Source organism: Gopherus flavomarginatus, chromosome 1 (assembly GCF_025201925.1).
Source record: "Gopherus flavomarginatus isolate rGopFla2 chromosome 1, rGopFla2.mat.asm, whole genome shotgun sequence".
Taxonomy (NCBI): Eukaryota; Metazoa; Chordata; order Testudines; family Testudinidae; genus Gopherus; species Gopherus flavomarginatus.
Window position 1 is genome coordinate 106,771,141 of NC_066617.1, and position 23,208 is coordinate 106,794,348.

Below are 23,208 nucleotides of genomic sequence, written 5' to 3' on the forward strand. Positions count from 1 at the left end.
ACTAAAATGAACATAGCATGCAATATTAACCGAAAGGAAGGGATCTTAATTCAAACCATGCCATCTGTCCATGTTGGTCACAGATAGATACCATATGCTAGAGTGACTTAAAGGACACTCCTGGAGAGGCTTGAATTCTGCTGCTCTCACTGCACACGTGAATTGTTTGAGATTCTGGTGCCAGAATTTGGCAGGGGGTGGAGAGGGCGTGTAGGGAAGACGCCCCCTCTAACCACACACAGCTGGAGAAGAAGAGGGAGGAGGGAAGTGTGGGGGGGTGGGGTTGGACCTGCCTTTCATGCTGAACTTTAAATACCTTTGCACTGCACAGATCTGTCAAGCCTAGTAAGGTCAGAAGGGTTTCTCTACAGAGAGAAGAGTGTATTACAGCCTGAGTATTCCTAGCTTTAAAGCCTGAACACAGAGGTTTGCAAAATGAATGGAGACCCTTTTCAGGTAGGTAGTGTGGTATAAGCAGGTGTATCTGGTATGGCAGGTGAAATGATACTGCTCTTTGGGGAGGATGGATGGCTTTTGCTCGTCTGATCTTGTACTGTGTTTGTGAGACATGGCATGTTATTATTCACTTATGGTATATGAGGATACAAGGCTACTGTATCAATAGTTGTGGTGCTCAGTCTGTTCCCTTTTGGACAGTTAATGCACTTTTCTGCTGTAAATTATATTTCTATGTGTGCAGCAGTGACAAAAATAAACAGTAAAACAGAGATGGAGAACCATTATAGCAACATCATAAGACCACTGCCAATGTATTTATGTATATATGGCAAAATAGAATAAGAAAAGAAGTGACCAGAAAGAAATTGGAGATCTCAAAATGTGTGTTAGAAGATGACAGTGCCTATTATGATAGCTAATTTCTTTACTGGCTTTGAGGGATTATTTTGTTAAATTCTGGGTTTTTATTGTCTCTTGCTACTTTTTTTTTTAAAGTTCTGATTGTCGTAGCTATTTTGAATCTGTTGCTTCTGAAAGTAGATGAAAATCTGCTGAAGCACATGCCATTAAGCTGTGGGCAATATTTTTACTGTAGGAACAAGTGAGAGAAGCAGTCCATGATCAGTGGTGTAGGTAAATTATTTGGGCTGAATTCTGTACTCATTTGCCCTAGTGCAACTGCATCAAGGTCAGAGTGGAACTGCAAAGAAAATGAAAAGGTACAGCAATTTAAAAATGGAAATTCACAGAAGATCAAGGCAGGGTACAATTTTCAATAGTACCCAAGTGACTTAGAAGTCTAACTCCTATTTTTCTTCACAAGTGCTTGAGGAGCACAAGTGTGTGTCTACACTTCAATTAAACACTCCTGGCCACCCTGTGCCAACTGATTTGGGGTGGCAGGGTTGTAAAATTGCAGTGTAGACATTTGGGCTCTGCTGGAGCCTAGGCTCTGGAAACCTCTCCCTTTGTGGGATCTCAGAGCTCAGGCTGCAGCCTGAACTCAAATATCTACACTGCAACTTTTGCAGCCCCACGAGCCTAAGTCATCTGAGTTGGGCCAGCCATGGGTGTTTAGTTGCACTGTTGACAAACCTAAGTCTCCTTGAAAGTCAATGGGATTTAGGCTCATAAGTGCCTGAGTCACTTTTGAAAATGAAACTTAGACTCCTAAGTCACTTAGGTGTGTTTGAAAAATTGATCTTGTGTCATGTTTTGAAGTAGGAATATATTTCCATTTATAAATATTCCAACTCTGGAGTTTAGTAATGTTGGGTGAAATCCTGGCCCCTGTGAAGTCAAAGGCAAAACTTCAATTGTTTTCTCTAGGGCTGGGATTTTGCTCTTCATTCTTAATTTAATGAACTCTGCCATTCATTATCAGACACTTTAGATTTTGAAATGAGTCATATTTTTCCTCAGAGATGTGTTCCAAATTCTGGAACATCATGTATGCCTGAAAGGCCAACAGCAGCCTCTATGCAAAACATTCAACCTACTGATATTACACTTACTTGCAAAATACTTGGGTCCAAACAACCACCTGCTGTCTGCATTAGGGATGGTGGCTTGGTCCAAAATGGTATTTAAACCAACTATCTTGTTTTTATTTTACTGTCTTAAAAGGACAGGCAGAATGAGGAGAAAAATGCTGAACTTAATTTATTCTAGAGCTCTTTTGGATTTTCCTTAGTCTCCACAGACACAAATTAATTAGGACTGGTTATCTGTGGGTTGTGTGCGTGGGTTTTTGTTTTGTTTTTTTACACAGGTAACAATAATTTAAGGCTCCAAATGCAAAATCTTCTCCCCAGGACCATCCTGTGCATTTGTGGCATGATCTTAGGGACTTGATCTCATAAGCCCATGAGGAATATAGGCAATATAGTCATTTGTGACAGGTTTAATATAATTCAACTATTATTCATATTAATTAAAGGAAAACAAAGTTGCTGTGCTTAGCTATCTGAGAATTAAAAAGATAGGAAATATTCTTTAGCATGAATAAACTGTGCAAAATATAAGAAAACAAAGTGCTCATACTTACATTAATACATTTTTAGGAGCATCTTTCCTAATAGGACCCAGTGTTGAGAGAGCAATATGGAACATAATTGTTTTACACTTACACCTAGAATGAGGAAAAGCTTTCTAGTTTTCAACCTTTCAGACACTTAGGAATAAGCTTAACTTTATGTATGTGAGTGATTCCACTGAGGTCAGTGAGATGACTCGTGCATAGAGTTAAGCATGTATCAAACTGGGCAACAAAATGGCAGATGAAAATCAGTGTTGATAAACAAAAATCAATAAACATTGGAAAACACAATCCCAACCATACATACAAAATGATGAGAGTCTAAATTAGCTGTTACCACTCAAGAAAGACATGTTGGAATCATTGTGGATACTTCTCTGAAAACATCCACTCAATGTGCAGCTGCTGTCAAAAAAAGCTAACAGAATGTTAGGAACCATGAGGAAAGGGATCGATAACAAGACAGGAAATATCATATTGCTGCTCTATAAATTCATGGTATGCCCACATCTTGAATACTGTGTACAAATCTGGTCTCCCCATATCAAAATAGATGTATCAGAGTCGGAAAAGGTACAGAGAAGGGCCCCAAAAATCATTAAGGGTATGGAACAGCTTCCCTATGAGGAGAGATTAAGAAGACTGGAACATTCTGGGTTGGGTGGGTCTCCCTCTCTTTTTGATTTTAAAAACAAACCAAAACTTCAAAGGGTCTCCTCTTTCTTCTGAGAGCAGAATGGGAAAACTTTTGAAATCACTAAAGGTTCCATGAAACTGTAATGAGGTTAGACTAAGGGCAGGGGTATAAGGGCCAACTTTCCCCAACACCAATGGGTGCTCACACCCCCTGGCCCTGCCCCAACTCCACCCTTGCCCTGCCCCCATTCCAACCCCTTCTGCAAAGTCCCTGCCCCAATTCTTCCCCCTCCCTGCCCCTGTTGGACACCTTCCCCAAATCCCCACCCTGGCCCTGCCTCTTCCTCAAGTGCGCTGCTTTCCCCTCCTGCCCCATCCCTTCCAGGGCTTGCCATGCAAATCAGCTGTTTCGTGGCACACACGCTGGGAGCCAGGGGGGAACATCGGGCACATGGTGCACCCAGGGGAGGAGGCAGAGGCAGAGGTGAGCTGGGATGGGGAGCTGCTGGTGGGTGCTTAGCAATTTTTCCCAGTGGGTGCTCCAGCCCCAGAGCACCCATGGAGTTGGCACCTATGGGTGGGGGGTTTGGCTGGGGTGCAGGTGTGTGTGTGTGAGAGAGATGTAAAAGGGTAGAGAAGGCTCAGAAAGGAGGAGAGAAGCCTTGGCTAGAAGTAGAGCACTCGGCAACTTCAGCTGAGCACCCAGCACCTTCAGCTCCAATTTACTCTTGTTCCAAGGCTTCAGTTTTCTGGTTCCCCACCACTTCTCTCTGAGCCAGGGAGCTCTGCCAGTCTCTGACCTCACTAGTGAGGTCTTACCCACAGGTCTCCTCCTGGCCTGGTCTCTAGACTCACAACTTGTTCCTCTGGATTAAGGGAGTCCACAGCTGACCTGGGGCTGAGTTGTGATTTAAGCAGGTTTTTCCAACCCACCAGAATCCAGGCCCTGAAAACAGCTACTCCACCAGAATTTGCTAACAGCAGCAGCTTCTGATTCTATGCTCAGTTTTTGCTCTCCTATCAGTATGAGTGACCTTCAAGCTTTCTCCCATAGGTACCTCCTTCTAACAGATGGGGACCTCATCTGTCAGACTGAGCTACTCTTCTCTCCCCTCCCCAACACTTAACTTTAGCTAGACTCCATGCACACATTTTGTGCCATGGGTAGTTCATTCTGATGGATGGGGTATCTGAAATATGGATATATGTAACAGGATTTTTAAAAAGATAAGATATGGAATATATGCACAAGTATATTACTTCATATGTCAGCATTAATTATAAACAAGCATACTTTTCTATAAACAAGGGAACATAAGTTCATAGTTTGGGGATAACTGCACTTCTGACTCTTCCTCAATAATCTCCTTAAGGGCATCCTTTTTCATTTTTGGCCTCTTACTATTACCTCTCTGTGGGTGGAGCCCTCTTCCTTCTTTCTCTAGGCTGGATGTGTAGGCTTGCAGACCCCTGCAATTCATTGTGATTATCTCAGCAGGTCAGATCACAGGCCAACATCTGCACTCGGCCCTTCTCTGCACCTATTCCAGTCTGAATTCTTCTCACTTGAGCTTGGTTGACTAGAATTGTATATATTATTCCAGATGAGGTCTCACCAGTACCTTCTACAACAGCATTTTTTTGAGTCTTCTCACATATGAACACTAAAATACAACTTCTGTACATAGAGTATCATTCCTATTTTTAAGTGTGCAATTTCTTCGAAACTGACATTTACCTTTACAAAATCTGGCTTCATTAGGTATGTCTAACAAAGTAACTACCTGATTATTTCATTAAATGAGTCACTGTTTTTCTTCCATACTGTTAGGGTGTCTTCTGTGGTTTCAACATTGCTACTATCTCCATCTTCCAGATACACTTCTAAAAACTAATAGTTTAACTTGCATTTGAAATATTAATTATACATAATTAAGAATGAACAATCAAAATTTGGCATTGCATACTTTGAGAATGAGTGGCCCACAGTTATGTCCATCCTGCTGTCTCTTGTGTAGAGGAACTTTTGTTGTCCAGACTTCCAGTTTCTTTATAGAAGGATCTGAAATTCATAATACACATTAACTATTCAACCTCTTATATTGGTTTCATTACTAAGAGAACTCGCAAAGAATTCAAAGCCTTGCCCCTTTTCTTAAATGAAGGGTTGTCCAAGAAATAACAAAATATTTAATGTTAAACTTTATTACTTTTTTTGTTCTGCTAAAAATCAAACTTTCCAGAATGGAAAACCACAACTGAAATGGATCATATTAGAATTTTCTGGCAATTTTTTTTTAAATTCTTGGTGTTAATAACTAGTAAAAATTACAGTAGATGTTTGCCTCTAAGAGGGCAAGATAGATACAGTAGTGTCCTTAGTGAATATGTGGAAGTAAGATCTATGCATAAGTGATTAAATTAAAAAAATATAGACCAAAATAACAGCTGAGAAAGGAACTTCTCATCGGAAAATCAAAGGAAACTGAAGACAGTGAATTTATCATATGGGGGAAAATTAAAACTTTAGAAATAAAAATTGAAAATTACAGAGTGCTATGCTAACACTATGAGGTGTGATAATTTGAGAGAAATTCAATTCGGGCACGCAGAACAAAGAGAACAAATTTGAGGAATATATAAAGCTATTTACAGACATGTTGCACTTATGAAAACTGACAAGGAATTCTTTGAAACATTAAAAACATGTATGAAAATGATGAAAGTTGTGGGGTGCATGTGTGTAAGTAAACTATTCCACTGAATCAGTCTCCTAGAGCTCAAATCCTCAAGAGTCTGAGGGTCTGGGCTCCAGGCTACACCACGCCTTTAACACCATGGGGAGGGAGTGCTGATATTAGGGTGACCAGACAGCAAGTATGAAAAATCAGGACAGGGGTGGGGGGTAATAGGACCCTATATAAGAAAAAGCCCCAAATATCAGGACTATCCCTATAAAATTGGAACATCTGGTCACCCTAGCTCATATGGACCATCCAGAAAGCAACACAAGCCCCTCTGCCACCCACACCCTACTTTGCAACCACTGCAGGTGACTCACTCTACCTCCAGCAACCTTTAACCCCTCCCCACATCACTCTCCCCAAGTTTTCCCTTCCCTGCCACTGTTTGGCAACGCAACTCCTCCTGCTTAAACCTTGGCTCATTCATCCTGTCCCCAATGTTGCCTCTTCCTCCACTCCCTCCATCCCCTTTACCCTCCTCTGTTTGTTTGGCTGCTGCACAAATTAAGCCCATCCTTTCCCATCCAATTTGCCTCCTTCCCCTCCCTCCTGCTTCCACCCCAGTACCCTCGTTTTCAACAAGTAGCAAATTCTGAGGGCAGTTAAGCGCAAAATGAGTGCAAGGGATTCAGGAGATGTCACTGAGATGCTCAAACTGCTTGAGCAGTGACGTGCTCAGGAACATCAAGGTAGCTAATTCTGCTGGGTTAGCCAATGTAGTTAATTTTGACACAATAGCTCCCTTGTAATTCTCTTCTCCAGGCAATCTCCCCTCTCTCTCTTGGAGTCATTTAACAGCTGAGTTTGATTAAGACAGTAGCTACTCAATGACTGAGACTCCTCTGGCTAATTTAATGCTCCCTTGAATACCTGTTTCCTTAAAGGAGCCTGTCCAGTCTTCACTACCCCTAAAAGGGCACAGCCTACCCTGTTCACAGTATACTCCTTCCCACAAGCTCATGTACCACCAGTGTTACAGAAGCCACAGTTTGGGAACCCCTGGTCTATTGTAACATGTCTGAGGTATAAAGACCTGCACACTGCAAAACAATTTTACCAATTTCCAAGCATAGAAAAGCCTCTGCTCCTGGCTTAAAAAAAAAAAGACTTGATTCAACACATTAAAGTTAAGGTAACAGGGAATTTATTAGGGTCTGAGTACACGGTTGAAGTCACATGATCTAAAAAGATCAGTTTTTATAGCTACTGTGCAGGTTTTGCACCTCTGATTATATGCCATGCCAACTCAGAACATCCTCCTTTGTCAGCAGGGCCGCCCGGAGGCGGGGGGCAGCAAGTGGAGCAATTTGCCCCAGGCCCTGGGCCCTCCAGGGGCCCCGCGAGCCCTGATCTGGCAGCGGTCTGGGTCTTCGGTGGCATTTCGGTGGTGGGGGGCCCTTCAGTGCTGCTGAAGACGCGAAGCAACTGAAGGGGCTCCCCCACCGCCAAAATGAGTGAGTATGAGCACCGCAGCTCCCCCGCTTTGCCCCAGGCCCCCTGAATACTCTGGGTGGCCCTGTTTGTCAGACATATTAATCTGAGCCTATTATGGAGATCTGTACAGGGTTCTAAATATTATTTTAATTGCACTGTTGTCTGGATTTGAAAATACTTTAGAACACAGCCTTTTAAAGTTAAATGCCCTCTCCACTTGCCTGACATTTGTGTAATGGATTTCGTTTTTCCCAAGAAAAACTGACTTGCATATGGAACATCAAACTCATCTGGTGCTAATATTTTAGAATTGTTTTCTCATTGTTAACATTTTTCCTCATTAAATCGCACAGAATATTGACCTTTTTCTTATACAAGTGCTTTTTGTGTGAATGGCTTTCATTAGGCTGCTGCCATACTGTCTACTACTGCTGTTTCCCTCAGGCTTCACAAGCTAAGTAGAGTTGAAAGGGGTCAGTATTTGTATGAGAAGCCTCCAGAAAAAACACATGTTGTGGGAAGTGGTGTTGATGATTCAATAGATGGCAATCTTTCCTTTACGCTGTAGTCTTTTACGCATGGTTTTTACCCACCCCTCCCCAAACCATCCAGACCCAGACCCCTCAATCACATGCTTATTTGTGCTTTGATCCCATGCTCATTTGCGCAACTGGGGGGATGAATTAAAGCTGGAACAGTTTCCCCCAGTACTGGTATTTTTCACATCCCATCCTAAACTATAACCTAATGTTGTTTGTGTGCTATGAAACAGCTGTTGGTTTACCCCCTAATGGCATGGTGAAGTGACCTCTCTACAACACTATTGCATGGTAAGTAAGGGATATAATCTAAAGTTAATGATTGCAAGGTGTTTTGAAATCCTCATCTGAAAGGTGCTAGATTATTTGTATTACTGTAGCACCTAGCAGCCCCAGTCCTGGACCAGGACCCCACTGTGCTGGGTGCTGTAGAAACACAGAACAAAAAGACAGTGCCTCCTCCAAATAGCTTACAATCTATACCAGTCCTTCGCTCTCTGGAGATTCCCCTTACTGGGAGAATCCTTTTTGTGCCATTTGAGCATCCCAAAGGGAGCGGCACCTGGCAGAAAATGTTCCCTCAGCCTCTGGTGATCAGTGCACAGTCTAACACAAGTACAAAAGCTGATCTGGAGAAGTAACAATTTTATTGTTAAAATGAATATTGTTCTGTGTATCACTGCACCAGAAAATATTGTCCCTCATGAGTCCTTCCCTTTTGACTTCAGGGGCAGCGTTGGAGGCACAAGGAAAGCCAGATTCCCTTGCCGAACCAAAGGTTGCAGACTCTCTACCTTGGCTATTAGCAAGGCCTCTATCCTGACATTGTTTTTCTCTTACACCGAACTCTCATTGATTTTAGAAGTTCTGCATGAGGAATAATCTCTGAAGATGACCCTGAAAATACAGTTCTGAAGACTATATTAGAGAAATGGAAGGGATGGTCTAGTGAATCAGGTGCTAGTCTGAGACTCCTGGGTTTATTTCCCTGCTCAGTCACAGGCTTCTTGTGTGTGCCCTTAGGCACATAACTTAGCGTCAGATTTTTCCAAAGGCATTTAGGCACCTAAAGATACAGATAGGCACTTGGTTAGGTGCTTTAAAAAATCTCACTAAGTTAAGTGCTGAACTCCTATTTGATTTAAATACCTGTGAGGATCTGGACCTCTGTTTCAATTTCCCCTTCTGTAAAACCAGGATAATATTACTTTCCTACCTCAGGTCATTTTGTGAGGACAAATACATTAAAGATTGTGAGGTGCAATCTCCTCATGGTAATGGGGGCCTGGCACACCTTAGCTAGTGCATGGCAGAAATTGTGCTTAATTGTTTGAGGAAGAAAACTTAATATGTTATGAATGAATATAAATGAAAGCATATCTTACCATCCATCACTATTCATTCAGCCTTTCATTGACTTTTTACATTTGCTGCACCATGTCTTTAATTTTGGTACCCACCCTGGGTGAAAGTCATCTCTGAAGTGCTATTTTGAAGGTGTAAGTGGTGCCTAGTCCTTGTGATGGTTCTATGTATTGCATGTGCATGTGTGTATGTAGTTCTGCTGAGTCTTAAGGGGATGATTTAATGAAAGGAAAATCTAAAAGAGTCTTCTTGCAATATATAAGAAAAAAAAAGTTAAATCCTCAAGTGTGCATGAAGCGAGCTTCGTGTGTCTGAAAGGTGAAGTGGGACATTGTTGGAGGCTTAATGACACCAATCATGGTACTTCCTTGAAGGGGTGGCTCATCCCAGCTTATATCAGAGTGGCCATAATGCTGTTCTAATTTACACTAGCAGAAGCAGCTCCCTATGCTAACACAGGATGGGAAGAGTACACTTTTTTTGGCTCTGCCTTGGCACATCCCCTATGCTGGGGCAATGCTCAGATGTCTGCTTAAGGCAGCAGTAAATCCACTATGAGTCGCTGAAGGAGGGCAAAGGGGACTTACTGCAGAGCAGAATAGGGCCCTACCTGTATAGTTGAATTTAAAAGAGTTTGTTTTATCTTTCAGGAGACTATGTACATTGAAGAAAACACACATAAAAATGATATGATCTCTTTGATTTTCTCTCTGAAAGAAAAGGTTGGGGCGTTGGCTAAAGTTCTGCGCATATTTGAGGTAAATATTTTGCTTTTCTCTGTCTTTAAAATGTCAGGACTTTCAATGCTACCCTCTGTTTTCACATGATCCTGACTTAAGGGCTGGGGGATGTTTCTTTTCTGGGCTCTAATTTTCCTTGTTTAGTTTCAGCCGAGAGATGACTTTTTAAAAAAAGACCCTCAAAACCAACTTTTCAATCTTTTTTTAACTTGTGCAAGGGTTAAAAAAAATCTGATTTTTTCCCTCCATTCTTAGAAAGTGATTTAGCAAACAAAATATACCCTAGAAGTGGTTGCATTTGACTAATTTGTGGACTGTGCCTGTGGATGTCTCCCTGTATTTCATATCTATGAATATATACAGATTATAATAGGGCCTGATTTTTCCATTCTTCCTTGCACCTGTGTAGTCACTGACACTTGTGCAAAGTGAGTGCAGACTCTATGTGTAAAGTGCTATCAGATCAGAATGGCAGCACTTTACACTCACTTTGCACAGGTGTTTCGAGCTACACAAGATGTGAGGTAGTTGAGAATTGGGCCCAGTATATGTAAAAGCACTTTGGGATCCTGCAGGAAGAAAGGAGCTGCATTGCTCTTAAAACGTCATCCACACACATTTCCCCAAATGTAGTGGATAATGTTTAAAAAAAGTCCATGGAATTCGTGACACCTTTGACAGCCTTAGTTGTGACACATAGGGCTGTGTACATAATCCCAAGCAAATCCACTGGTTTCTTTGGTTTTTAGAACTTTAATATTAAAACAATTGTTTAGGCAGATTACTGTAATGAACTGCAGACTACATATTATTGATTAGAAAATTGAATTGACTGGTAAATGAAAGGGTGCTGTAGTGGCATAATACAAATGGAAACAAAAAGTGTCCCAGGATGTCTTCAATTCATTAAATGGAAGGGGAGCACATAGCTATCAGAGCTAGTGTCAGTCTGTGGATTGCAGTATGGCCCTTTGACAGTATTTTCACTTCTTAGCAACATGTACATCTGAGGGGTTGTTTACACATGGTTAACTCTGTGTGGACATCTGCACAGAGATACAGTGACTGTGCGCTGCTCCCAGGTGCCCATCTCAGCACATTTTGCCATGCTCCTATTGATCCCTTCCATATCCCCATCCTGTGGTAAGAATGGGAACAAGAGATTGATCGGCATGATCTTATGAAGAAAGACTTGTGAGTCTGGAAGGGGGTGAGGCTATAATCAGCACTCTTCCCTGTGACCCTCTTCCCACCAAGGCCATGACCGCAGAATACCAGAGAGACAGAGTCTGGACAGAGGGAATTTGACAATGTCCAAGATGGGGGACATGATGACATTTACACTCAGCCCACCCAGCCCCCACTTTCAATAGGAGTTCAGCCAAAGGAGCAGGTTTTCCATTCTTTTCACCCCTTCCACCACATGAAGCAGAGGGGATGAAAATGGCTTTGGTATTCAGGTTAGAAATGGCTTTGTTGGTCACATTTGTTTGACTCAATTGAGGGTATACAGGGGACATATTTTCATACTGGGTAGCCTGTCTGCAAGCACCATGTCTGACCTGGTGGTGGTCCCTGGGCCCTTCTCAAAGGAGACTGCACATGGAAGAAATCTATGGATTTCTGGTTGTCTATGGGCATGTTTAAGCCTCATTAATCTGTTCAAAACTACGCCACATTTGTGCATGAAATAGGGCGGGGGGGGGGGAAGCCACCACAAAGACTACAAAATGTGGTTCAAATGAAATTGTTCCATGGAATGGAGTCTGCATTCTGTGAGTCTGTTGCCTACTAAAGCCAAGCCCAGCCCCCCACAGAGTTCTTCATATTGTGGTTCGAGGACCAGTGTGACGCATTTGGAGCTGCTCTGTAATAATTTGACTACTGTGTGTTGACCTGGCTGTTGGCATGTTTTCTGTGTGGCTATAGTGGGTTAAATCAACAGGAGAGAATGTATGTGCGGAGGGAACAAAGAGGAAAGAAAAGAATAGCTCCTGATAACTCCCAAGAGTTTATGGAGAGTGATAGCTTTGACATTGACCCTTATCTATTAGCTGTGGTGGGTTTTTTGTTTTTTTTTTTTGGTCTCCTCTTCAGCCAACCTACAAAACCAGTTTGGAACAGGACAGGAGAAGGCCAGCTGTCACAGGCTGACTAGCCCATTTGAGAGGGAGCAGGGTTCAGTGCATCTCTGATTACCTGCTGCTCAGCTGGGCTTAAGGGAAGGCACTTGGGGGGCTGTAATACTTTGGTCTAATTTTGGTTGCTGTGGTTAGTGCGTGGGTGCTGGTGGCCTGTGATATACAGAAAGTCAGGCTAGATGATGTGGTCGTCCCTTCTGGCCTTAAATTTTGTTTCACCTGGGCCGTATAAAGGGAAAGACACCAGCAAGAAAAGGGCTGCCTGCTGACCCCTTCAGGCATAACATTAAAGAGACTGATTGGAGAGAAAAGGAAGAGAGTGAACATGGCAAGAGGTAGCCAGACTTCTGAGCTAGAGAAGCTTGTCTCCAGGTGAGTCCTGAGAAGGCAGCACCTGGGGACAGGCAGCAGGATGTATAATATTAAGAAATGTGTTTTTTATCATAAAAAGTCATAGAACTGTAGGGCTAGAAGGGGCCTGGAGAGAGCATCTAGTCCCTTTCCCCTGCACTGAGACAGGATGAAATAAACCTAGACCATTCCTGACAGGTGTTTCTTCTAACCTGTTCTTAACTTCCAATAGTGGGGATTGCACAACCTCCCTTGGTAATCTATTCCAGTGCTTATCTAGCCTTCTACAGTTTTTCTTAATAGCTAATCTAAGTCGTCTTCTTGCTGCAGATTAAGCAAATTATTTCTTGGCCTGCTTTCATTGGACATGGAGAACTGATCACCATCCTCATGTTGGAAGACTTATCAGATCCCCCGCTCAAGACAAATAAAACTGGGAACATTGAAACCTTTCCTCATAGGTCAGGTTTTCTCAACCTTTTATCATTTCTGTTGCTTTCCTCTGGATTCTCACCAATTTGTTCACATTTCATAAACTGTGGTGCCCAGAGCTAGACACAGTAGTCTAGCTGAGGCCTCACCAGTGTTGCCTCCTGCGGTCTACCCACGACATACCTGTTGATATACACCAGAATATTAACCGATGTTGCAATTGCTTCACATTGTTGGCTCATATTCCATGTGTGATCCATTATGACCACCAGATCCTTTTCTGCAGTACAACTAGCTAGGCAGTTATTTCCCACTTTGTAGTTTGTGCATTTGATTTTTTTCCCACCTCCTAAGTGCAGTAATTTACACTTGTCTTTAGTGAATTTCATCTTGTTTATTTCTCCAGGTTACTTTGGAGTCTAATTCTATCCTCTGAAGTGCTTGCAAACCCTCCTAGTTGATGTCATCCACAAATTGTATGAGTATACTCTCTACTCCATTATCCAAGTCTTTAATAAAAATATTGACTAGTACTGGACAGAGGACAGATTCCTATAGGACCCAACTAGATATATCCTCCCAGTTTGATAGCAAACCATTAATAACTACATTGATTATGGTTTTTCAACCACTTGAGCATCCACTTGACCATAATTTCATCCAGACCACATGTCCGTCATTTAGAGAAGAAGCTTGTTCTAGGAAGAGGGAGCACTCAGCAGATGCCATCTGGGGAAAGGTGGCAGGGAACATAATATGCTGAGACAAGACACTTGTCTCCAGAAGGAGAATCTGGAGAGAGTTCACCTGGCCACAAAGATGGTGGGGGAAGTGGGATGTTTAAGCATTGAGCAATATGGCTTAAAACATTTTAAGGAAGAAGAGCTCAGAAATGGGTGGACTGGAAGCATTTTAAGGAGAGAGAGCTATTGTTGCTGGACATAAAAGTTTAGAATAGGGTAACTCTTTCTGTTTGAGGGGGGAATGATAATATGCCATTGTATTAATAAACAAGGCTGGCTTGGGCACAAACACAGGTAAGCCTGTTGTAATTCTTATATGGAGTCTTTAGTGCCATGGCCGCCACCTGCCTCTACTTCCCCTTCATCAGGACCTTTAAGAATTCACAAAGTTGCTAGTCACCTTCTCAGCCCCAAATTCTTTAATTCACTCTCCACCAAGTTGGCAACAAACCTTGTCTAAAACAGAACAAAGTTCCAAAACAGTCATCCATTCCAGAGCCACACATCGCCTCTCTTGGGCTTCTGTAGCTTACTGGCAGGCCTCCTACCTCTGGTAGTCTCAGATACTTCTCTGTCACACTCTCTTCCCTTGTAGCTTCCTGCTGCCTTATATTTTAACAACCTGATTTCTCTCAAGGTCATTGATCTTGTAATCAGGGCTGGTTTGGCCCCAGACTTTCTAGCCCACAGGGCAAGCCACTGTGTTACAGAGTCCCTAATGGGGGGCAGGGAGAGGAAGGGACACTGCAGAGCCACACTTTGTCAGAAGGATGAATGGCACGGCAGGCATGTCCTATTGTAGCCATGAACACAGGATATAAAAAGATTTTTGGCATGTTTAAAAAGGAACATTGCCTCAAGAGATGGGAAAGTTGTTTGGGGGAACCAGACTGCAACCCAGGCACCTGCTGGAGGTGTCAGAGGAATTAGGCTTGCCTAGGTTACTGGCAGGGGGTGGTAAGCCATTAGGTAACAAGCATTAGTGTAGATGTTTGTTTTAAAATCTGTTTTCTCAAAAAGCTTTGTTCCTACAGTTAAACAAATGAGACTTTGGTTTTAAGAAGGTGGCTTAGTCACTGTAAACTCCACTGGTCAGACTCCTGAAGAGAAGAGCTGCAGAGGCTGATCGTATTTGAACCTGCTCAGTAAGCATGGTTGATACACAGGGTACTGAAGCCCAGGGCCCAGTCTAGGAATGGGAATATTGCAGAATTTCACCCCAAGGGAGGTAAGAGCATGAGGCCTGACACCTGAGGGGATGTACTCGGAACAACCCAAAGGGGGTTAGAGGTGCATCTAGCCCTGCAACTGTGACACCAAGTTTAAGGGAATCTCAATGTGCTTTTGAGGAGCACTGTATTTATTGTATACAGAGAGCCATCAAGGTCATGTCTGTGGCTGAGGGACTGTCCATAGGTGCTATTGTGTAATTTTGTGCTTTGAAACTGAGCTCTTGTTTTAGTACAATTTTTACTTGTATCCAGAAGTGCACTGCACCCATCCTATTGATAGGAATTGGTGTTTTATCTGCTAGAATGTTACCACCAGAGTTGAATCACTTCTTTGTAATTGCTTCTATGCGTCTGACTGCTTTAAATTCAAACCATGTTTGGGTAGATCTGTTTTTGTCTTATGTTTATTCCTGATTTATATTCTTTCAATCGGTTTTCAGAGTTGGGTCTGTGACTCTGAAGTGCAATCAGCTGATGTGGATAACCATTCTGGCCCACAACAAAGGATGGGGTGCATGGGCAGGGTGACCATGTATCCCTTTAAACTAGGAATCTCTTGGCTTTCAGCAACAGGGGTAGAACCATGTTTTTAGAAGTGCTAAGCATGCACAACTGGGACCAGATTTTCCAAGAGTTTGCTCCCATTTAGGCAGCAAAATAAATGGCCACATTTTCAGAAGACCTCAGGAGATGGACTGCAAGTGGGATGCCGAACTTTCTTGAATATCTAGCCCTAGTGGTTTGTCCCATGCTTTGTAAGTTCTGGGACAAAACATCAGGGCCAGATGGAACACTAGAATAGTGACCTGAAGGAGTCATCGACCAGCTGAGCTGATGAACCAAGTAGCAGGCTGGCTGAGTGCATGTGTTCCTCAAGCATCATTTAGTACCCAGCCCTGCCACCATTTGCTACCCGGCTCTACTTCCATCCCCAGAAGGTTTCCCAGTGAGCCCCCCAACCCATCCTCCCCTGCAGGGTGAGCAAATCCTCATGGAGTCAGAGACTCATTCTTAAACTGAGCTGTGAATCTAGCTCCATCGTTATAAGCAAGTGGTTACAAACCTAACCTGAGCCAGATTCGATGTATCCACCATCCCTATGCCAGAGGTGAGTACCAGACCATGGTAGTCCATTTGAGGGATGAAAGGAAGCCTGTTTCCCAGCCCTTATTTACTACAGTCCAAATCTAGTCCCCATTAAAGTAAAAGGGAGTATTTCCCTTAACTTCAGTAAGCAGTAGATTGGTGATGACATTATGTCTGTAAGAACTGATATTCACCAGAATGTTTGTGGAAAGAGAAGTGTTGCAAATATATATCTGTGTACAAATATGCATGCAAATCTTCTTAAGGAACTTACATGGCTTTCATTAGTGTAACATCAGAGCAGCTCACAATCTTTAATGTCCTCACAACAACCCTGTCAGTTAGGGAAGTACTATATCCTTATTTTCCAGAAAGGGAAAGGAACTGATGCACAGAAAGAGAGACTAAGTGACTTGTCCAAGATCACACAGGAAGTCTCTGGCAGAGAACAGAATCCAGACTTCCTGTGTCCTAGGCTAACATCCTAACCACTGGACCATTCTTCTTCTGTGACACCCATGTGTCTGTTCTCAAGTACTCTCTCTCTCAGAAGTTGGGATCTGAAAGCTCTTTGTGGGTTTGAGTCAACTAGTCACATAGCAGAAGTAGTACCTTGTGACCAATCACATACCATCAATAGCAGCTGATTCTGCCAGCCTTAGTCAAGGTGAATAGTATTCATCCTGTCTTACTGATCTTAATGGGATTATGTGCAAAGCAAGGTACTGCCCACTGTAAGTAAGAGTGGCAGAAACTGCTTTTATGCTGTAAAGAAACACGTAGGATGTCACTAGTGGCTTTGACCACAGGAATGATTTTACAGTATGGTACACACAAACAAAACAAAAAACCCCTGTGCAGAAAACCATGGATGGATTAAACACTGGCCATGTGAGGTAAGGAAAATCCTGCCCAGAGCCAGATGGATTAAAATGTTTACTAGTGTGTGGTGTGTTTGGTTTTTTTGGGGAGTGGGGGAGGGAGGGGAAAAAGAATAATATTGTTATGCTGACAGATCTGGTCGTCGGCAGGTTTGAACCTGGGGTTTCTGGACCTTAGTGCATGAGTCTCAACTGCATGAGCTAAAAGCCACATGCCTGTTAGCTAAGACTGGAAAGCAGACTCATTAATCTTTCTTTCTCTCTCTCGGTGGTCTTGGTGCCATTAGCTGAGACAGAACACCACAAGCAGGAGATGTGTGGGTTACAATATGATGCAAATTGTTACCTTGCTTTCAAATAGGAATCACTTTGCTTTTGTTGAGTAACGTTCTTTTCGAATAATAGAACTTTGCCCTAAGGGCCAGGCTCTGATGCTTGCGCAGTGCAGCACTTCTTGATTTGCATGGCTGTTCTCCTGCAGTAAGTTGTTATATCATGTGAGTAAAGATACTTGAACCTGGCCCAGAAGTAAATGGTAACATTGAGTCAGACCCTTTGCCTTCTGAGCCAACAAAGATGACACTGGTAATTTTTTTTTTTTTTCTGTTTAGGGAGCTAACTTTGTGTTCAACAGATAATGACCACTTTGAAGTTTATCTCTTTGACCATCTGGGCTTCTGTTGAATTTTGGATTGTTTGCTTTTCCTCTTGTTTTGCATACAGGTTACGCAGGCACGGGCACGTTTTGCAAAGCAATTCGTCCCTAGAATTTAACTCAGTACATTAGTGGGATAAATAAGACCTCTCCCCCTTCAGTGCTCACACAACTCCCTATGTATACCTATTTCCACTACAACATGTGCCAGCTATAAACCTTTCCTTTGCTGCCCTGATTTGGACACAGAGGAGGGGTCATTTAATAGCTTTTAACTTCAAGACAGAAAGCACGGTAATGTACTGGGATAGCACTAATGAGAGCTGTGGAAATTACTGAGGTTTTTTCCCCCAATTTTTTTTTTTTTTAAAGGAGAGGGCATGTTTCTCGGTGATACAAAAGGAAAAAAATTAGTTTCTGGTAAGATGAAATGTTTCATTGTTGGGCATTTTAATTGCTTTTTTGTTTTATTAAAAGCAAAGGACATTTAGAAATACCATTCACAAAACCACAGGAGGAGGAGGTAGGCTCAGTTGGGACCTTGCCCTAGGTCCTGAGCAAGTAGCAGTGGATAGTTTCTTTTTCTCAGGAGCAGGCAAGGAACCAGACTGTGACTCAAAGTAACTATCTGGTTCCTGGTTCTGCCTTGCTCCAGGGGGAGAGAAATCTGCACTAGCCTTACACAGAAGACAGATTACTTCCTAGGGCATGCTGGCTCAGTTTAGCTGTCTGCTACATGAAGGGGCCGGGCAGTAGGGAGAAGGGGCAGAGCCCTGTGTGCTTTGTACAAAGCTACATGTTTCATGGTCTTTTAATTTGTATTTAATACATTCAGCAAACTGATCTCATGGGCTTTGCCACTTAGACACTGCTGTGATAAGTGCCTGAGAAGTGAGGGTCTCAAGATGGTTGTCACAATTCCCAAGTGGTGTCAGAAGGTTGTGACCACACTGCCCTTCCCCCAGTACTATGGAAGGGGTCCTAGCTAGATCTCACTAGACAAGAGGAGTGTCATGGACAGGGAAAGAGGGTTGCATTATAGAGACAATCGAGAATCCATGCCTTAAACAAACAGAGCCTAAACAAAATCTCCCCAACCAAAAAGGACGTCTCTCCATTGACTTTGAGGAAGATATTCAAAGACACTAGGCTCCTAACTCCCATTGACTTTCAATGGGAATCAACTGCTTAACTGTCATGTGTATTTTTTTGAAAACCTTCCCTTTTAATGGGACTCAAATCTTGCCCACAGCTAGCCAGGGGTGAAAACTGCAGTACATAATTGTATATAAAGTTGGTAAGAAAGAGCATGGAAATGTTCACTCTGGGAGTTTTTACTCAGTGTTTGACTGAAAATTCAGTAGTTATGCAGCCACATTGTAGGAATGTCATGATGGGTCTGAGGTTGCTCAGTGACAAAGGCCATGGAAACAAGCTACAGATGGATTTTTTTTTTTAATAACTGTTCTTGGTTTTTAAGAATTGAGTACAGGGGTGTGTGATAGCTCACAGAGGGAAGAAACAAGTGCACTATTGGAAACAGTAGCCTAGAACCCCATCCCCTCTGCTGTTCTCCAGATCTGCCAGCTTTCCTTGGGCAGGTTTCACCAGGAAACATCTCCTTTGCCTTCTGGCAACTAGGTAACCCTAGACAAGGGCAGGGGAAACAAAGGAGGTAACTGACACAAACAACCTCAACGCAGAGGTGTTTTGGAGGAATGTAGTACTGAGTTCATGCAGGCACACTCCTTCTGGCTGCACACCCAGCAAGGCGGAGGGAAGGAGTGTTCAAGGTGGGAGAGTCCATCTATCCTTTTTAGCATCTTAACATTATATAAGCTATTACACAAAATATTCCCTGTTGTACTCAAGTCCCCTGCTGCTGCTAGGGGTGCCGGTGGGTCTACGGGGATGCTGAGGATCTCCAGACATTTCTCATAAAAGCATGGACGTTTGTCCCTGACCCAGAAATTCCATCCCCCTAATGCCACACAGCTGTGCCTGGCTCTGTGCCCTCCCCGCTGAGGTGATAAGTGAAGCGATTGCTCTGTGAGAACTGTCACTAGGGAAGGTTTTGTATCCATAGCATGCTGCCACAGGGGAGAGAGGCTATTGAATTAATGGTGGGTCATATACAGGGCCTCAAAATAAAAATTTTTAAGGGGGAGGGATAGCTCAGTGGTTTGAGCATTGGCCTGCTAAACCCAGGGTTGTGAGTTCAATCCTTGAGGGGGCCATTTAGGGAACTGGGGTAAAAATCTGGGGACTGATCCTGCTTTGAGCAGGGGGCTGCACTAGATGACCTCCTGAGGTCCCTTTCAACCCTGATATTCTATGAACTATCACTCCTCCTTAAGGCTTCCTAATATATTTGTGAAAAAACATGTGAAAATATAACCTCTCCAATGATCTTTTGTTAAGACTTGTTAATGATGGGCCAACATCTGCCAGTGACACCTGCAGTATTGCCAATTCCAATCATTCAAAAATAATGAGACTGATTCACCCCACCCCACCCCACCCCACCCAAAAATCATGAGTTTGTCTTAAAAATCATGAGACTTTTAAAAATCAAATGTTGGGTTCTTTTCATTTGATGGTTTTTGAACTCTTAGGCTACACCTGGGTCATGTTTTCAGGCTTTTTTCTGCTACCGTGAAAGCTAGATGCTTACTATTTTTTTTCCTCTGTAAGGAAGTTTAAATTTTAAGCTCCAGGAGTGAGGCCTATAAGCAAAACAATAACTGGTGAGACTTATGCTAAAATCATGGGAACTGGCAACCCCACTGAAGACTGGAGGGTTACATAGCACAAACTGAGAGCAATCATTGACCCTGATGGTGAAATCTGTGATAATTGGTTACCTCGTGATAATGATGAACTTATAAATGGCAAATGTAGTGCCTTTAAATAAATGCAAGGCAGATAGCTATATGCTTACAAGCATCTCTGCAACTGAGCAATTCTGACAGGGGACTCACTCATGCTGAAGCCTCTTTCAGTTGGCCAAATAGTCACAAAAGTGCTGCAAAAGAGCCATAAATCCCACATAAGGAAGGCCCCCATGCAGCAGGTTTTCCACAGCAGGCTGAAGGCAGGAGTAGGGCCTGCTGAGGCAGGTGGGGGACTGGCCAGGATGTGCCCAGCCCCTGCGGATTCTGCACAGATGCAATAGGTGAGAGGAGCAATTGCAGTAAGTTCACAAGTTAAAGAAATAAAACACATGAGGAGGTGTGGTGTTTGGTTTTTTGCCTTCTGGTTTCTGAGCTTTTAGAGGATACTCATGTCAAGTTGACAAGCTTTCATCTGCAAGCAGGAGGGCTAAAAACATACTTAAAAAACAAACAAACCCTAAACCCCAAATTCTCCTTTTGGCTCCAGGAGCTGGAGCTTTAAGTAAAACATCAAATATCATGAGACTAACAATAAAATTGCAAGAACTAGCAACACAGATTACATCCTACTGAGTTCTGAATCATATAAAATATAATTACAGTACCATCAGTAGACACCAGGTGGAGAAGTTGTACCAAAATGAAATTGGGTGCTGACTAGAAACTCAAGTAACAGAGGGGCTGTAAATATCTTGAAGTGAAGGTGTTTGTTTACCAGTACTAAACATCTGAAAACATAATTATGCAAAACTATCAATGGGGAGGGGTCAATTTCTGTGACTGAATTTCTGTTTCTAAAACAGTGATTGTAACTTACATTTATATGGCTCCAAAAGGATCCCAAAGCCCTCTTTACAAAATGAGAACAATATATATTTATATAATACACAATTTTTTTGCTCATTGCTGAGATGCAGGTATCTCTTGAATGAAAGGCAAAAATTGTCTGAGAGCACATAAAACTACATCCTAGAGTCCGTTGTTTTGCATTATACAAGATTTTTAGGACAGGAAGTGAAGAATGCCCTTCGCAGAGATCTTCAGACCTGAAGGAAGCTTGTCTCTTTCACCAACAGAAGTTGGTCCAATAAAAGATATTACTTCACCCAGCTCTTTACTCAAAATTAGGGCCAACATGGCTACAACAACTATGCAAGCAACTGTCTTGTAAAGACAATTTTTCTGTGTTGTGTTCCTCTGAGCAAACTACTGATTGTAAACAAAATGGATCTGTATTTCTTATGTGCATTTCTATTACAATGTAATCAGTAAAGGATGTTATTGTAGTTAAGAGTATTGGTTTTAATGGAAATGAAAATAAAATCGTGTGTGTTTGTGTATATATTGCTAAAGATAGGTAAAGTTACATAATTTGTGATGGGATATATACAGTTCAAAAGCTACACGTTCAGTCATTGTTTGTTTTTTTTCCAGATGATAGTTTGAAATAAAGGCATTGCTTTCTGCCATCAGTTTGTAATTCAGGGTGAATTTTGATCCTGAGTAATTTAAGCACCATGGGCCTTTAATGCATCAGAATTTCAGATTGCTTGGACCGCATTCTGCCCCAGATTCTCTGCTATGCCCAGTATCTGCTGGCCATGGAGCAGATTGGTGGAGAGGGCTGCCAGACAGCTGGCTGCCCCTTTGTGTTTCTGAGGTTGGTTCATGGCTGGTCCTGTACAGTTTAGGGCATTGTAGAGCCTGATTTAAACTCTGCCAGGTAAGCATAATTACTGTTTTCCCCCTTCCATCACCTCTGTACAGATTGTATGTCAGGAACAGATGGGGAGTGGAGTAGGAGCTGGCTGTGCCAGATTTTCACAAGCTAAGGACTGAAGAATTATCAGATGGCCAAATATGACCAATTTCTGGCTCTACTCCTGGATCAGTGGAGAAGGGGGAGAGAACCTGGTTTCGCTTATACAGATGCAAATTTAGAATAGCTTCTCTGATTTCAGTGGAGTTATTCCAGAATTACATTGGTGTAAAGGAGGTGGACATTTGACTTGGTGAGTATACATCCTCTTTTAGTCTGACCAAAAGAAACCAGCATGAGTCTCTTCTGCCCCCCTGGTAAACTAGAAACAATCTGCTGTACAACATGATAGCAAATCAGTAGATATTTCCTCTATTTGTGCATGAGTTGTGCAGTTGGATGAGTAGAACTCGAGAGGACAAGTAACTATAATAAGCAAAATAACTCCTTTTGCTTTTTACATCAGGCCAGCTTGCACCGGGACCAGTGTGGGTAGATAAAATAGGGAGAAGGTACAAAACAGCCCTCCCCCATGTCCTGCATGTTGGCACCACGTCCCTTTGCATTTCAAGACCCTGCACTCCAGGCCCAAGACTTTCCAAAGGGAGTGAAGCAAGCGTAGCAGAGCTGACCTGTCACAAGAATACAACACATGCTGGCTGTCTGCCTGCTCCGTTGTTTGTTCTCCAAGGGCTCCTGGACAAATCATTGCTATGTGGCCCCTGTTGTATTCATTTAGATTGGGGTTCTCAAACTGGGGGTCAGGACCCCTCAGGGGATCAGAAGGTCATTACATGGAGGGGTCACGAGCTGTCAACCTCCACCCCAAACCCTGCTTGACTCCAACATTTATATGGTATTAAATATATTAAACATATGTTTAACTTATTGGCGGGGGGGGTTGCACTCAGAGGCTTGCAATGTGAAAGGGGTCATCAGAAAAAAGCTTGAGACCCACTGATTTAGATGAAACATACAGGCCAAAGGTGTTAATGCAACCCAGTCACTGTCTAACATTAAACAAGGTTCAGGGTTTGCTATGTAAAGACCTCAGTCTGCTTAGCACCATGGCAAACCCA

At 42.7% G+C, this 23,208-nt stretch overlaps 1 protein-coding gene across 1 annotated transcript in view; it reads left to right on the forward strand.

Moving 5' to 3' along the window:
- The first annotated feature begins 363 nt into the window (after positions 1-363).
- The window catches only part of PAH (phenylalanine hydroxylase), a 59,232-nt gene continuing 36,387 nt past the window's right edge, over positions 364-23,208 (forward strand). Inside the window, exons 1-2 of the mRNA XM_050945934.1 lie at positions 364-456; positions 9,866-9,973. Of these exons, the coding sequence (XP_050801891.1) occupies positions 436-456; positions 9,866-9,973 (129 nt within the window). The 5' untranslated portion in view covers positions 364-435. The remainder of the gene's footprint in view (positions 457-9,865; positions 9,974-23,208) is intronic.